This window comes from Pomacea canaliculata, linkage group LG11 (genome assembly GCF_003073045.1).
Source record: "Pomacea canaliculata isolate SZHN2017 linkage group LG11, ASM307304v1, whole genome shotgun sequence".
Lineage (NCBI taxonomy): Eukaryota > Metazoa > Mollusca > Gastropoda > Architaenioglossa > Ampullariidae > Pomacea > Pomacea canaliculata.
The window spans coordinates 9,023,506-9,039,948 of NC_037600.1; the positions used below are offsets into that span (position 1 = coordinate 9,023,506).

Consider the following 16,443-nt stretch of genomic DNA (forward strand, 5'->3'; position numbering starts at 1 on the left):
AAAGGATTGAAAGTATAGCATCCTTGCACCAGCAGGCAATCTCCTGCTGTGGAAAAATAGAAAGCGCCTTGTTCCAAGTTAATTCAGTTGGCATCTGCAACTTGGGATTAGAAAGCAGCTTCACGTAAGTTCATGTTGAAATGTTGGGGTCCTGTGTGGGAGAGAGCAAAAAAAAAAGTCATTTTGTCATTTGCTATGAAACTGCAGATTGTTGAACGTGCTGAAAAGAAGGAATCAATTGCTAAGCTTTCATTGGAATTTAATGTCGGAAATCAAACAGTGCATGATATTGTTCTGAAGAAAGATTAATTCTACAAGTAAGAATATCACTGTACAGTTCATGTTCTACCATTTGCAAATTTTTAGAATTATTTTGATTATTAGATGACAGGCGCTAGTCGTTAAACCAAATAGTTGAGGTTCAACTGTTTTCAAGAATAAGGAGCCAAAAAAAAAAACCAATCAATAATTGAAATCCTGAGTGGTGGAGAGATACTAGGGAAAGAATCTGTTAACAGGATTTAAAAGACTTATTCTTTTCTTGTGTTTTCATGTGCATTTTGCGTGTGTGTATGCATATATTTTTTTAGTGTTCATGTGGGCACATCTCTGCCTTCAGGTCATTCGGAAAGGGTGGCTGTCTTTGCATAATATCAGCTTTATTAAGGGTGGCTCTAAAGATTTCTGGTTTGTGCTCACATCAGAGAACCTGGCCTGGTACAAAGATGAAGAGGTATGTACTTTGTATATACATTGCTTTTTTAGTTCCTCAGAAGTTAATTTTTATCTTCAGAGCTTAAGATTGCATGAAAGATTAAAATTAAAATGGTATTTTTTTAATTCGCAAAAAAGCATTTCCAGAAATATTTTGACAAAATTCACTAAAATTATAATCTCATAATTTTCTCTTGTATTGGCATTTCTAAAGTTCGGTAGTTCTGATGAATGTTGTTGCCTTGATGGTATCCATGATGCATTCATTCAGTCTGCGTTGGCTTCCCTTTCAGATCATTTTCTTTAGTGTTTCAAAGAAATTTTTTGTCCAGTTGTGTCATGGTCTTACATTTTAACTGTCTACAATCATTTCATTGTTATTAAGTAGTGATCATGCATGTTCTTTCTTACCTATGCCTGATTATGTTTCATCCTATTTATGCCCAGTTTTTAAGTCAGATCAGTGAAAAGAGAATAGCTTTCATGTTTACAATCCAATCCCACCAACCTGTAAAAGTAGGAACTGTCACATTTCCACTAAAACGCTGAACTGTTTTAAAAAAGTGAAATAAATTAATAATTTAGTCTATCAACTGGAATTTGAAAAGGAAAAGTCTCACAATACTAATCTTTCATTATTTCATGTCACTTTTTCTTAGTAAGGGATCATTAAAACTTAAAACTGATACCAAAAACAAAATCCACTTGAAAAAATATTGAATTACCATACATTTGTCCTCACTTAATGTGTTACTTCATTCATTGTTGTTTCGTTGTAATATTATGAGGAAAGAACATCATCTATGATCTGGAACCGTCATCTAGAGTTTGTGTCTTCATCATGTCTGTGAAGGTTTTTCTCTTTGTACTCCAGTTTTCTTTTACATGTTTTGGGTCCCTCTGTAGAAGTTTGGTGATGTTTTTGTGGCATACCACAGGAACTTAAATTTTGTTCACATGTATATCAGTTAGCTTACGGTAAAATTGGATTTATTATATGTCATTTAGTCTTTACAGTTTCCAGGTAGCTCTCATCAACCTTAGGTATAGACATACTATACACTTTTGGTCTTCTGTTTCATTAAGATCATTATTAAAAATGGATTTGATTAAAGCTCTATTTATGATATTATGAAAAATTGCAAATTTTCTCGTGAGGGTTTGGGCAGACTAAATTTTGAATGGTCTCCAGCTCTTTACCATGGCATGGATATTCATATAAACTTTGACAACTGTCACATGATTCTCTCCCCTTTTCTGTTTCTCCCTTCCTCATTGAAGAGCAAAAACAAGACAACTGTCTTGATTTGAATGATTTGTATTGGTACTATGCCTTGACCATATTTTTCTCATAGTTAAGATCATTTCCCAAAGACCTTTTTTTTCCACCTGATATTGGGTGGGGCAGGGGGCAAGGCTGGCAACTCTGGTCAACTTGTTGACCTCACAGGTGCTTAGTGAGGATATCTTTACTCTGTCATCTCAGGAATTTTGATTAGTACGTATTGCATTCTATTCCGCATTAATTGTTTTGGCTTCCATATATCTCCTTCCTGCACAAATGGAAATACCGGTCAACCTATCAGCTCACTGGGATTTTTCCCATTACTTCCCATTTCCTGTTCCTTCTTCTAGTTCTAACTTAAAACCATAAGTTCTAAAATATCTTTTGACAGTTTAACAAATGGGCTTAGTCTTTTATGAGGATAAAATTTAGTTGAGTAGTTTCATCACTCTTAATAATTATTGTAAATCAATAAATCAATGAAAATAAAAGGGTTTTTATGGTGGTGGGTGGAGAAAATAAATATATATATTGCTGTATTGCACACCATAGAATAAGCATAGAAGCTTTCAAAAAAGAGATTTTTGATTGTGTGTGTTTTAGGATTTGTGATGAGATCTGGAAGAAATAGATTACACAACTGAGCAAAGTCATTATTCCCCTTAGGACTGTGGCTTGAATATGTGTGTGTGCTAAATTTATTTCTTACTTGTTTTAAGTGAAGATAGTAATAGGTAGTAGACAATTAAACCATAGAAAAAAATTTGGCAAGTGGATTACTGAGTGGTTAGAGCATTGGCATCTGAACCTCCAAGGCATGCTGGTTAAAAACGTGTGTGTGGTATAGTCAACCAATCTATCAGGAATTGGTACCTCACTGCATAGATGGCTGGGGAAGGTAAGACAGTGAGAGAGAGGAGGGTGGGGTGAGAAAAATGGGTACCATCTTCAGAAAGAGACCTGACCCCAAGAAAAGTGAGGTCTCCACTCCCTCTCCCAATGGTCTCGTCTCAAAAAAAAACCCAAAAGGAGATGACCTTTTCTTTACCTTTACTTGATAGCATCCATATCTGGGAAACTGAGGTCTGCATTTCTATAAAATGCTGAAAATATTTCATTGTCCATGCATGCATTTGCTTTTGAAGTATTCAGCATGGCAAGTGAATTGTGTATTGAGAAGTAAAAACTGTCATGGGGAGTTTTTTATATTTTTTTTTCACTTGTTTTTCCGGTGTTTTTCATACATGGATGGTTTAAAAAAAAGTTTTAAGTCCTTTAGTTCTCCAGTTGTCAAATATTTTTTACCATGGAGGCCCTGCAAGAACTTTAATAAACCTTTTAGATCTCGGGTTAGACTTGTACCCCAGGTTAAATGCATATATATATATGTCTGGAATCTTTAAATGATGCAGATTGTTTAACTTTTTGATTAATAGCATACAGATTGATATAACATTGTTATTTTATCTTCTGTAGTTTAAATATCCCTCCCTCCACCTTCCCATTTTCATCAGACTGTTAGTTCACTCCCTTACTTTCCCTCCTCAGGAGAAAGACAAGAAATACATGCTTCCACTGGACAACCTGAAATTGCGCGATGTTGAATCAGGCATTTTCTCAAGACACCCTACTTTTGCTCTTTTCCATACAGAAAATAGGTACAAGTATTTATTGAAACCATGTGTATAGCTATTTACTTTTGCACAGGCATATTGAGACTGTTTTGCATGCCTTTAACTAACAGGCTTGTATGGTGAATGGTTTTTCATTGTTGCCTTTTGTCGATTCATTTCCCCCCTTCCCCTCCAGTGTTTACTATACAAATTTCAGACTAAAATGTAAAAATATTACAAGCTTCTACCCTGATAAAAGCAAGATTTGCATGTCATGCTTTTATTAAAAATTGCTCTTCTTCAGTAAGGTTCTCAAAGTCTGCTTGGTCCTTTTCTATTGTATATTTATGCCACAAAATTTTTCCAGCTTTCAAAGTGGATGACATCTGTGCTACCTGCCTCTGTTGCCTGTTGTATGCATGTTGTGCATGTTTGTTAAGCTTCTTTTTTGCCACAGGATTGAAACTGTCATAGCAGGTTGGGATGTTCATCAAATACATAGTTTATGTCAGAGATTTCAGATACTTCCATTGCGCCATATAATTAAATAAATTCATGTCTGTTGTCCCTGTAAATAGATGGCACTGAAAGGAAAAATATTTTTGCTGTTACCATTGTTATTACAATCATCCTTTTCAGAATCATCGGTGTATCTTGTCATCATTTTTGTGATTTTTAACAAGGCTCATTATCACTTATTTTATTTTTAAATTATCATCAAACATCTTATACAACTTGAGTGATCAGTTGTTAGGGGGGAGTAGCAAGCATGCCAATGCTGGATGATGACAACATCAGCTGCAACATTCATCATGCTGCTTTCATGCATAGTCGTATGTTCTTGCTAGTCAGCAGCAGAGAGTATTTGTTTGTTTATTTTGTTGTTGTTGCTATTGATTTCTGTCCATATTGCTCAATACTGACATCTTAATGATTGAGTTATTGTCAGAATTGTCCCTCATTGAATCCTTCCTTCTACAGATTCAGGCAAAAGTTTAGGTTCATGTGTGTATATATATATACACACACATGTAGGCAGGCATGCATGCACAAAAACACACATAGAGAAAAGGATACAGAGGTGAAATGCAAGGAAATAAAAATAAAAAGAACAAATATCTTGTTTAGTAACTTTCTTCTCTCTCATTGAGATAGGATTTATCTCCCTTCTTCCCTCCTTTCAGAAGAAAACAAGTGCCATTTAAAAAAAAGTCTCACCATTAGGAGAAATACCCATGAAGTTTTTTTTTTTTTTTTTAGAATATTGCTTGTATGTATCATTTCATTCATTTTGAACAGGAGAAGGACAAGAAGTATATGTTGCCTTTGGACAATCTGAAGTTACGTGACATAGAAGCTGGTTTTATGAGCAAGAAATGTGCATTTGCCCTTTTCAATGGTACAGAACCAAGGTAGATCGTTTTCGCTGACCAAGAATCCAGGTCCTCCTGTTCCATCAATCTATTAACCCCTTTTATAATTGTCCTCACTTCATTTTGTGCTTTTCAAACAGCTTTTGTTACAATTTCCAGCACAGCCCATTTATTTTCTGATGGCCTGTTTGATATGTGCACTTGCATAAATGCCATAGTTTGACAGCAGAGAATAAATTGTGTTCTTTTGGATGGGTAACCATCTGCTCATTACTAGGAGTCTCTGGACTGGCTGTCAGAATGTAAAAAGACAAAAACTAAGTAGTAACACCAAAAGAGTATTTTTTTAAGAAGAAATGATGATAATGTGAGACAATCTGGTGTTCCATAAGGGGACAAGAAAGATGCTTTTTTCCTTTGCACCATCCATTTAATATTCCCCTTTTCCTTTGTCATTTGAATTCACCTATTCTTCATCCACTGTTGCAATTTACTTCCATGTGAAAGAGTATTCTATTTGTTGCACATAAAACTGGGGATTTCCATTATCATTTCCCTGGGTGAAGACCAGTTCTAGTACTTGAATACTCTCTTGTTTTTTTGTGTGTCTGAAACACAGAGCCTGTTTCCCATCTATCCCTCTGTCTTATCATAAATCATTGTCTCAAATAAAGGTTTGTTAAGCGTCTATAAGAAACTCAGCCTCAAGAGTAATCAACTACAACATTAGTGCCAGGGGCAGTAATCTCCTGCCCTAAATCTCACCCGCTGTAGAGAATAATGATGAAGGCACAACACATTTATATCTTTGCCACATTCTGACCAATTTCTTTGCAAAACTTTCACTGTTGCTACTAAAATTTGCTGATTTCTGTCATTCCTATAGGAAAAAGAAAAGCGATACATGTTACCATTAGAAGGTTTACGAATACGGGATGTGGAGGGGGGCATATTCTCCTCTCGACACTTGTTTGCTCTATTCAACCCAGAGCAAAGGTACAGTATTGATCATAGCATGGGCTTGCTTGAGTGTGCTTTCAAATGCAATGCTAGCTGGTTAGCTGGCCTGCTAAATGGCTCTGCCTGATCTGCTTTATTGATAATATTGGCTTCCTATTATCATATCCTTCATGATCAATTTCTGGTTGTTTTACAGGACTTGCTTTTCTTTTTCTGTATTTTTTCTTTAATAAGTTTATTGGATCGTGTTTGAAAAGATTGATCCATTAATGATTTAGCAAAATTTGTACTTAGTCTGTGGTTTTGAGGAAACATCATGAGAGATGTCCTTTTTGAAGCTTTATGATGCAAGAGATGTTCTCAGCAAATTAAAAAAAATCTCAACTGGAAATAGAAGTGGCAGATGACTAATCCTGATACCTGGCAAATAAGAAGAGATAGTCCTTTGTAAACAGAATTAAACAAATGACACTGAGAATTGCTTTGTTCTCATAAATTCAGATGAAACTAAACTGAGAGACTGAGATAATACAACAAAAATAAGGATGTTCCTGGTACTCAAGACCCCAAGTCGACATAACAATAGGCTAAGTCAATATAACAATAGACCAAGTCAGCATAACAGTAGACTAATTCAACATAACAATAACAATTAAAGCTGCTGGCAAACTTACAACACATAACATCATCATTGTTTTTTTTAAATCTTTTGTGAATTTTTATTTTATTTTACTTTTTAGAAAAGCATTTAGATTGACCTAAATTCTAACTACTGAAATCAGCTTGAAGCATCTGCTAAGTAGGTGTTGCAACACCACCAAGCCTGCTTTTGCGATGATACAGGAAATGAGGTTTGGACTTCTTCCAAAAACCGAGGGAAAAGGTTGAATGTTGAAAAGTTTTCACCTGGCAGATAAAACAGAGTATTTCACTCAGAATTTGGGAATTAATGTAAAGGAAATTTATTCATTTGAAAATACTTTTACACTCTAGGTAGCCTTTAAGGTAAATTCTGGCCACATGGTGAACAGTCCTTTGCAGCCTTTATAAACTCCTGTCTGAAAATGGCAGGAAGGCATGGTTGTACTTTCCTTATTCAGGGATATTATTTTTCCTTGGAGAAAGGTAGTCTCTGCAGCAACATTGTTGTCTTCTGCTGCTGCCAACTTTGTTGTCTATAACTGTCTACGTCTTTGTTGCTGACATGCAGTTTCTTGGTCTTGTTAAATTTCTTTTGGCTGAACACTGTCAGAATGCTGCTGGAAATTTTCTATAGATTTCCATCTATTTTTTTTGTGTTTGAGTTTATTTGTTATTTTGTTGGGGTTCTAAAAAAATAAAATTGTTGGTGCTTTCATCACTGCAATTTGTTTATTTTGCAAGTTCACTAGTTTTTCCAGTCCTTTAATCAGAATTTAAGGAACAGTTTTAAAATATTTAGAAGTAAAGGATTGCTGTGGCAGGGACAGCTGTGGTCTGTTATTATTTTGCATTTACATTTTTCTGTGCATGCTTTTTAGTTTTTCATTAAATCTGTGTGTGTAGTGGCAAAATATCAAATTGTTAAATGTGCTTTTTATAACTACCTCAGAAACCTGTGGTCAGAATACAGGTTGCAAATAATTATATTCACAAATTGCACACCTAGTAAGAACTGTATATATTTAAAAAATACAATTTAACTTAGTCATTACCTGCATCAGTAGAATTACTAATCCAGTTTTATTGTTGCCTTTCTATTTAATTTTTTATTTTCTCATATTAGATAGCTATGGATTTTGATTAAACTTTACATTTTAATGTTGTGAAGATAAATATGGTATGCTTTACATGGCTTCTGTTTCAGTGTGCAGACATTTTAAAAATAATTGGGATTTTTATTTTAATTATAGTTATTTTCCCATGTTTGTAATGATACATTAAAATGTAAATTTGTTTACAGCTCTTGTGTAAAGAGGTATAGAACATTGAAGTGAGATTAAAAAACTTTCAATTATAATGGTGTATTTGGAAAGGTTTCATATACATATTGAATTTTCTGTAATTGTTAATGTTGTAATAAAAGGGGTATAAAATAGAAAGTGATATGTTAAATGTTTGGGGAATTAGTGCACTCATGTTTAGATATTAAGTTCACTCTTTGAAAGAAGACTTATTGTAGTTGATTTATTTTAATATTGCACGAAAAGGTAAGTATTTAAACTCTGATGTTAGGTACTGATAAGCACTGAAAACTTTTGTCCTAGTTACATAAATTCTCAGTCTTTTGTACAAAAGAACTTTATTAATTTGTGCGTCCTCTAAAACTTTTAATGAGAAAGATATAAAAGATGCGTAAGAGTTTCTATCCAAAAGTTTAAAAACAGTGCAGATTTAGCAGGTTTAGTATGCAATAATATGCAATACATTTAAATTTGGACAATATACTCTTATCATATAAAGCTGCTTTAGTATATTTTGCTAAAACTTATTAAAAAAATGTCAATTGTTTTAAGGCATTTTCATTTATTGAATTAAGCTTCACAAAAACTGTTAAATGATAAAGGCAGCTTTATGGATCAATTTTGGTTGTTCTTTTATTGACTAGATGGCATGTTTCTAGCATCAGCTTTCCAAGTGATGTAGCTGAGCTGGCTGAGTTTTGAGAAGTGTCATGTTTGTGGTCAACATATTAGCAACTCCTGTTGATGGTTTGTTGAATGGTTTCTCTTCCCTTAGAAATGTCTACAAGGATTACAAGCAGCTTGAGCTGTCAGCTGACTCACAGGACGATGTGGACAGCTGGAAGGCCTCTTTCCTGCGAGCTGGAGTATATCCTGAGAGAAGTACGGAGGAAGGGGGAGGTTCTGTAAGTACTAAGCATGTTTTGTTGGATTTTCATAACTTTTTTGTCTTTAATTATTATCAAAGAAAACTGAATTAGTAGCATGTAGCATAAGGTGACCAGACGTCCCGTCCCGCTTTTGACCTCGTGTCCCGCCTGCTCATCGGGCGGGACGCCCAATGTCCCGCTTTCTGGCTTTCTAGCAAATCAATCAAATGTCCCAGTTGTCTTTAAAAATCACTTTTTTCGGCGTTCTTTGATGGTGACGACACCATCATCGGCACGTGTCCCGCTTTCGCCCCTGAAACGTCTGGTCACCTTAATGTAGCATCATTATCGTCATTTTATCGTCATCAGCAGCGTTCAGTGAGACAAAATTTGGGGGTAATTAATTCAGTCCTGATGCACTAAAATGCTAGGTAGAATCTGAGTGCTTGCTGCCAACCTAGCTGAACTTGCAATTATTTTGAAAATTTTTGTTTCAAAACAGATTGCTTACTCAAGGAAGGGAACTAATGCGGTCATTAAGGGAATAACTTGAGTACCTTGAATGGTATTTCTTAAGATGACATCAGGATTGCATTCACACAACACTATGCTTTATGCAGTGAAGGGAAAGTTAATTTAATCAGTTGTGGTTTTATGTTCCTTGTGTAGTCTGTATCAAGAGACCATATTGTGGATGGGAAATTTATATCTTTTGTAGGCAAAAGATGATTACAGCTCCATGGATCCACAGCTAGAACGGCAAGTAGAGACTATCCGGAACTTGGTGGACTCCTACATGAAGATAGTAAACAAAACACAACGTGATCTTGTGCCCAAAACTATCATGCACATCGTCGTTACAAATGTAAGAATTTACAGCTGTTTTAGTCTTGTCTTCCAGTACCATGGAATAACCAAAAATGCAACAAGCAAGATGACTTAATTCATCTTGTTGGCAGTTTTTAGCTCAGCTCTTGCAACTTAGTTTAATGTGGTGTCATTTCCTTTTTTTTTTTTGATTAATCCTGTCATTGCTCAGAGCTTAATGCCAGTCTCTGTGATTAAATTTTTTAGGCCTCTTGATTATTGATTGTGTAATGAATCTTTTAATGTTTTAAATTTTTGAATGTTTTCGGAATGGAGTAAACAAGTGCAAAACTTGATCCTTGATTAAAATCAGGATTAAAATTAGAAGACTAAAGATGTGTTAAGATGAAGAATGCTTTCAGAATTTAATTACAGAATTTAGTACGGTGGTGGTAGTAGTAGTAGTATGTGTATTAGATTTTTTTGTTATTATTATTCATGCCTTTCTGACTGCAGATTTGATCTTTAGTGATACACCTATTGGCATCGGCATCATCAAACCTACAGCTTAATGTACAGCCAATGCTTATGTTAACTTGCCCTTTTCAGGTAAAGAACTTCATTGGCAGTGACCTGCTAGCTCACCTGTATTCCACACCTGACCAGGTACTAGGTCGTAGTGGCAACATATTGGCTGCCTGCCTGCCTCAAGGCTGCATGCTAGATGTTGTCCTGTGTTTGTTATTGTTTAGTGCATCATCCCGTAGTTTTACCTTCATTTTCAGATGAAAGAATTCCTTAAGGGTGATCTTTTGGCACATCTTTACTCCAGTGGGGACCAGGTTGGCTTAAATTTTTTTTTTTTATAATTTTAAATTTTCTAATTTGCTGAATTAACCACAATCATTAATTTAGGGAAGAAGAAGTTTTCTAGTTTACATATAAATGATTCTGTAAATTTTGAGAAGTTAACTGGATAATATAAGTGGTGTTTTATGTATGTATAGAAAGCAATAAATGCTTACCAGCATAGTGGAACAACTTAAATTGGTCAATTACGACATCCTCATAAAGGCTGTATAACAAGTTGGTTTAATGTATTCCTAAGTAATAAATGAACACTTCACAGGTTTTCTTTACAGAAAAAAATTACTTGCTTTAAAAGAGCAGTTATAAAACTTGTTTTTAAATTGTTAAATGCATCATTGATGTCACTTTGTAGTCATTAATTCAAGGCTAGTGTATGTTATCAAATTAGTGGACATTATCAAAAATTCATTTAATAATCTAACCAAAGAACAAGGAACTGTTTGCTCCAAAATCCAGATAACATTCTGAACATCAATTCCTGTATGTTAAATATTTTTATCTTTAAAGCAAGTGAATTTTCAGCTATCCCACATATGTACATTGACATGTACATGTGTATTTTTAAGATGTTTGGAATGTGGTACAGTGCTATTCCAAAATCATTTTCATCTTTTAATGAGGAGAAAAAAATTAAGTCTTCCATTACCTGATAAATTATTACCCTTCAAAATATTAAAGTATTGAGTGAGAAATATTTAGAGGATACCTTTCGTCATAACATAGGATGGTCTGCTGCAAACACCATTCTTAATGCATATCATTTTAAATTGTTAGCAAATTTTTGAGTTGCTGGTTAGTTTGATGTTAACAATAAAAATAATACAGTGCATTTATATAGTACCTTTTAGGGTAGACATCAAATGCACCTTCGTGAGCAATACAAACAATACATGCACACAAATGTGGACCTGTATACACACGGAGTCACAACGGTTGAAGGAATCATAGAAGCTGAAGAAAACCACATATGGTCAGCCCTCACTTCCAGGGATGTCACATCCTACTTTGAGGGATGTCAAAGACAACATACGAACTTATGACACTGATTCTCACTGTCATCATGACAGGCATTTTAGCCATGGCACCACAAACCACCTCAAAATCCAAAATACTTTTTAGAGTAAATTAATGGGGAAGATGGGAATAGGGATTTTTATCCACCACCACCACATCTAGACTCCAACAATGTGCATGAAATTGTTACTGTCCAGGTATGTAAACATTTAACTGCACTTTTTGTAGCCACAGTATCTGAGTCGTGTGCTCCATTTGCTGTAATGAAATGATCATGTAATTTATCTGTGACCACGCATGTTCAAAATAAATGGCCGAGTAACACATAAGCTCTCTCCCATTTCACTGTATCCTTTGTTGTCAGTGTACAGCGCATGCATCACATGGTTTTTGAAATGGCAATTACTGGTGTGTAGATTACTTCTTTTGCATTTTAATACTATTTCCAACATAAATTTCGCATGAATTTATAATAACTGTGCATGTGTATTATTTTTTTCTTATGGCATCATTTATGTAAATAAACAGTCATAGCCTGAGAAAAATTAGCGTCTATCAAAATTTCAATTTTTTTCAAGAACTATACAAAGTAAAATTGACTGACAGTTTGATCTCTCTTCATTTCCTTTCCATCCATGAGATACAAGGATACAAAAGCAAAGAACAAGAACTGTTATTTTAAGTTTTAAGCCAAGTTAACACAAAAGATTTAAGTAAGCTTGATGTTGATGTAATATAATTTGGAGAGGAGTTTTTGTTTTTAATCAGAAGCAGTAGTCACCTTGTAACAGATCCACTCTGGACAGGCACTAAAACATATATAATCAGCATAATCATAATCAAAATAGAATCTATTTTTGATAGCAAAAAAGAGTGATGGAATATTCCCTAAAATAAGTGTAGTTGACCTTTTAATTAATTCTTTTATTAGGTAGAAGTTATTTGTGATGTAACATCATTACTCAGAAGTGAAATTTTTGTTTTGGGAAAGGGGGTTATTTTGTTTGGCTTTTTATTCATGCATTTAAGGTGTTCTAGTTTTTAATCCCTTTCGAAATTATTATATTGAAAGAGTAATTTGAATTTAAAGTTCACTGTTGAAAAGTTTTGCATGAACAGCAACAAGTTATTTTGCTTCAATGTCCAAATCAAACAGTTTATTAAAACTTGCTTTTTTTTTTTTAGGGGGGCAGGGTCAATCTGTCTACCCTATGGCTTGACTGAATATTTTTATCAGTTGCATAGGCAGTTGTGCATGATCACTGTTGTAGCAGCTTATGTGAATATATGTGGACTCATATAAAACATGTTATAGGGAGAGTCAAAAAGAGAACATATTTACCAAAGAAATTATGATTTATAAGTAATATCTCAGGCTAAATTTTATTTTAAAAACTGTATCCTGCCTGTATCCATACTTCAATTTTTCAAGTGTCCTTCTAACAACGCCTTGTTATAAAAAAGTACCACTAATACATTTGAGTTAAATGTATCTTTTCTAAATTTTGTTTGTTGCCTTATAACCAAACACAACTCTGTTTCTGTCATGACACAAGTCATGCAAAATATACACTACACAACCACAACTGCTCCTGATATTACAATGATTCAATAATAATTACATCACAGTAAGAAGAGCTTTTTACAGAAATTTTTAACTTTGTGTTGAAACTAAGAATACTTAAACTATTCATCATTATGCCTTGAGCTACAAGTATGGCTACTAGAAGAGCTCATTGCAAAAACAGATCACACTTGGATATCAGAAATTTAATAGAAAAATTTTGTTGGGACTGATAGGAATGCTGGCACTTAGTCTATTCATCAACATGCAGATTTACTTTTTGTTGTTGATGTAGTTATCTGCAAAAGTAAAAGTAAGTAAGCTCTTACTTGGTGGTCTTTTGTCCAGTCTTCCATGATGGAAGAGTCTGCAGAAGAATCTCAGCGTCGAGAGGAGATGCTGCGCATGTACCATGCCACACGTGAGGCTCTGTCTATTATTCAGGACATCACTACCACCACAGTTACCACACCAACACCTCCTCCTGTCAAAGATGACTGGCTGGAGGCAGCCGCTGGAGGGGGCTCAAATCCATACAACGGGTGAGAACTGCATTATCACAACATTATCGTTGTTTGCATTTTTTCCTCCTATATTTGTTTGGATATAACTATAGTTTATGGTTGTGGACATCATTGGAGAAGGTGAAGGTTGTGAAAGAGTTCTCTCCCTGTTTTTTCCTAGTAAACAACACATATGTGCACACACATGAATATACACAAACAGCATTTGAAAAGATAGGAATTATTCAGTTGCTTAGCCCTTAAGTTTCTGATGGTAGGTTCTTTTTGTCATGTTTCTTTCAAGAATTAACCGCTAGATGTTCTGCCTGTTGTAATGATGTCATGACCAATCATATCGTGACTTTGGATATTCTGCGGGAGAAATTTACCAGGTAGAGTTACCTCGCCTGGTCTGAGACAAGCACCATGTCTACTATGTTCATTGATTTCAGCAAAACATGTTAAAAAGATGCGCCTGTGGTTTGTACAACACAGACAAACAGACAAGTGAAGTTTATGCCTTTTCCTACACTATATTGTGACTGGGAGAAATGACTCAGATGGTTAAAATCTAATTGCAGTCAATCACATAGGCAGTTTAGCACAGAGCATCTGGTCAACAACTATACTTTTTACATTTGCACTCAAGTAAGTTGAATAATTTAACATCAGTATGTAAAAAAATGTATCGAAAAAAAATGTCAAGACATAAAACAAGTAGTACTCAACATGTAAATTTTTGTTTTAAAGTGGTCAAATGACAAATATTGCCACGAATGCAAGTCATCATTTCATTAATTCCTTGTTACTCCTCGAGGAGCATAGGGCCGCAACAGCACCTTGCCAGTGGACCCAGTTTTGGGCAGCCCCCCTCAGTTGGGCTCATTTGATTCAGAAGTCCTTTGTCTTGCTCTCTGCTGTTCTTTTTCAAGTCTGCTTTGGTCTCCCAACTCTCCTTTTCACCTGAGGGCTCCAGTCAAGTGCCTTCCTGGCCATGGTGTCATCTGGTTTGCACAGGGTGTGTCCTACTCAGCCCCATTTGTGTTTTGTGATGTCTTGGCTAGTGGCAAACTCTGGCCCTATGCTCCACTAGGCATGATTAGGAACAAGAAGAAGTTTGCTGTTGAAAGCATGCTGGCTTTGTTGATGCAGCTTTTGATGTCATGGTCCGCTCCACCGTCTTTGTTGACAGTGCTCCCCAGATACGTGAAGCAGTTTGTTTCCAAGATGTTCTCTCCTTGAAGTTGGATTGGGAGTTACTGCTTGTTGTTGATTCTCATCACTTCGGTCTTCTTTCTGTTGACATTTGAGCCAGTCTTCTCTGCTTTCTCTGCTTCTCTGCTAGCTTATTCAGTTTGGTTTGTGAATGTGGTTGCCCATGAGATAGGAGACTAATGTCATCTACAAAGTCCAGGTCCTGTAGCTGTTTGGTGAAAGTCCACTGGATACCGATGCTGTTGTTGTCTTGGGTTGTCTTGCGCATAATCCAGTCTATGACCATCAGGAAGATTGTTGGTGATAATATGCAACCCTGCCTTACGCCGGTCTTCATTACGAAAGGTTTAGTGAGTTTGCCGTTGTGAATAACTTGGCAGGATGAGTCTTCATACAACCCCTGAATAATGTTTATGAGCTTATCTTTTATGCCAAGTGGAATGCCAAGTGGATCATCAACCTCCAAATGATGTCCCTGTCTACACTGTCTCAAAGTGACTTCTCTAAGTCCACAAAAGTTATATAGAAGGAGGACTATCATTCAATAGACTGCACTATATGGAGGGTGGCAATGTGGTCAGTGCATGACCTATCTTGGCGAAACCCTGCTTGTTCCGATCTCAGTCTCTTGTCTAGTGCATGAAGGCAAGTTTTCGTTGTTTATTGGCACTACGCATATCACATGGATGAAGATTTAGGATCTATGTGATTGTACAAATAAAAGATTGCAGCATTTTATCAATGGTGCGCTTGAAGACAAGTAAAATGAGATTAACATGACTAAATATAATCACATCAGGCATGTAAGACCAACAACCATTTTGTCAAGCACAGTTGAAGTTTTGAATAACTATTAAGTGTATTTCGTCATAGTTCAGGCTAGCATCAGTGAGAGCACAGTCCAGAAATTCTTGACTAGAATCTGGCTAGTTTTCAGTTGTTGTTGTTGAGACCAGCATCCGCTATTATTATGTTTGTGTGTTTTTCTTTTTAGTAAAGGGCTTTGAGGCCACCTTTAATAGTGGGGAAAAGCGCTTTATAAATAAACATGTTATTATTATTATGTTAAAGGGATAAAAAAAAAATGCTTTGCCAAAGTTGTGTGGCAGAGACACGAGGTTCACTTGACATGTAGTCATGTTTGTCTCGGACTGGTCCGTGTGTACCATGCACCGTCAATGGGTGGAGCAAGAAGCGGTTAATACCTTCTGCGATAGGAATTCTTTCCCCTTTCCTATTTTCTATCTTGATCCTGGTTCATTGTGTGCTGTTTTAGTTTTTTGCCGTTTATTTTTGCATTCTTGTTTCTACGACTATGCCTTGCAGTTCTTTGTCATTGTTATCACTCTTGAAGCTTTGGTTTAAGACTTGTTTAATAAATCATCATCATGTTCATCATCTTTTTTTTCATCTTCTTCTTTACTTTATCTTCAGCTCTCTGTCAACAATGTTTTTGCAGGCTTCCGCCATCACCAACCAGACCACGCAACCCACCTCCACTTCCCAATCGACCAGGGGATCAGCCATTACAAGCACCACTTCAGCCAACGCGTGCAGCTCCTGGCATTCCCAACCGGCCTGCACCTGATGCTCCCAACAGACCTGCCCCCTCAATACCAGCGTGAGTAGCTGTGCACTGGGTGGACCCATTTATGGTCAAATCAGTGGGGTAGAGTAGGGACCTTTTAACAAACTGGTGTGTTTTCCATCATG

General features: G+C 35.8%; 1 protein-coding gene across 6 annotated transcripts in view; it reads left to right on the plus strand.

The window, feature by feature from the left end:
* LOC112574879 (dynamin-1-like) overlaps positions 1 to 16,443 on the plus strand; it is a 38,041-nt gene that overhangs the window by 15,245 nt on the left and 6,353 nt on the right. For 2 of the 6 annotated variants that reach the window (XM_025256213.1, XM_025256219.1), the window contains exons 13-19: positions 620 to 733; positions 4,912 to 5,024; positions 8,664 to 8,793; positions 9,476 to 9,622; positions 10,350 to 10,406; positions 13,361 to 13,554; positions 16,190 to 16,351. In XM_025256213.1, the coding sequence (XP_025111998.1) occupies positions 620 to 733; positions 4,912 to 5,024; positions 8,664 to 8,793; positions 9,476 to 9,622; positions 10,350 to 10,406; positions 13,361 to 13,554; positions 16,190 to 16,351 (917 nt within the window). Of the gene's footprint in view, positions 1 to 619; positions 734 to 3,547; positions 3,658 to 4,911; positions 5,025 to 5,871; positions 5,982 to 8,663; positions 8,794 to 9,475; positions 9,623 to 10,173; positions 10,231 to 10,349; positions 10,407 to 13,360; positions 13,555 to 16,189; positions 16,352 to 16,443 lie in introns of all 6 variants that reach the window. The other 4 variants (XM_025256216.1, XM_025256215.1, XM_025256218.1 and 1 more) reach the window with 4 other exon arrangements.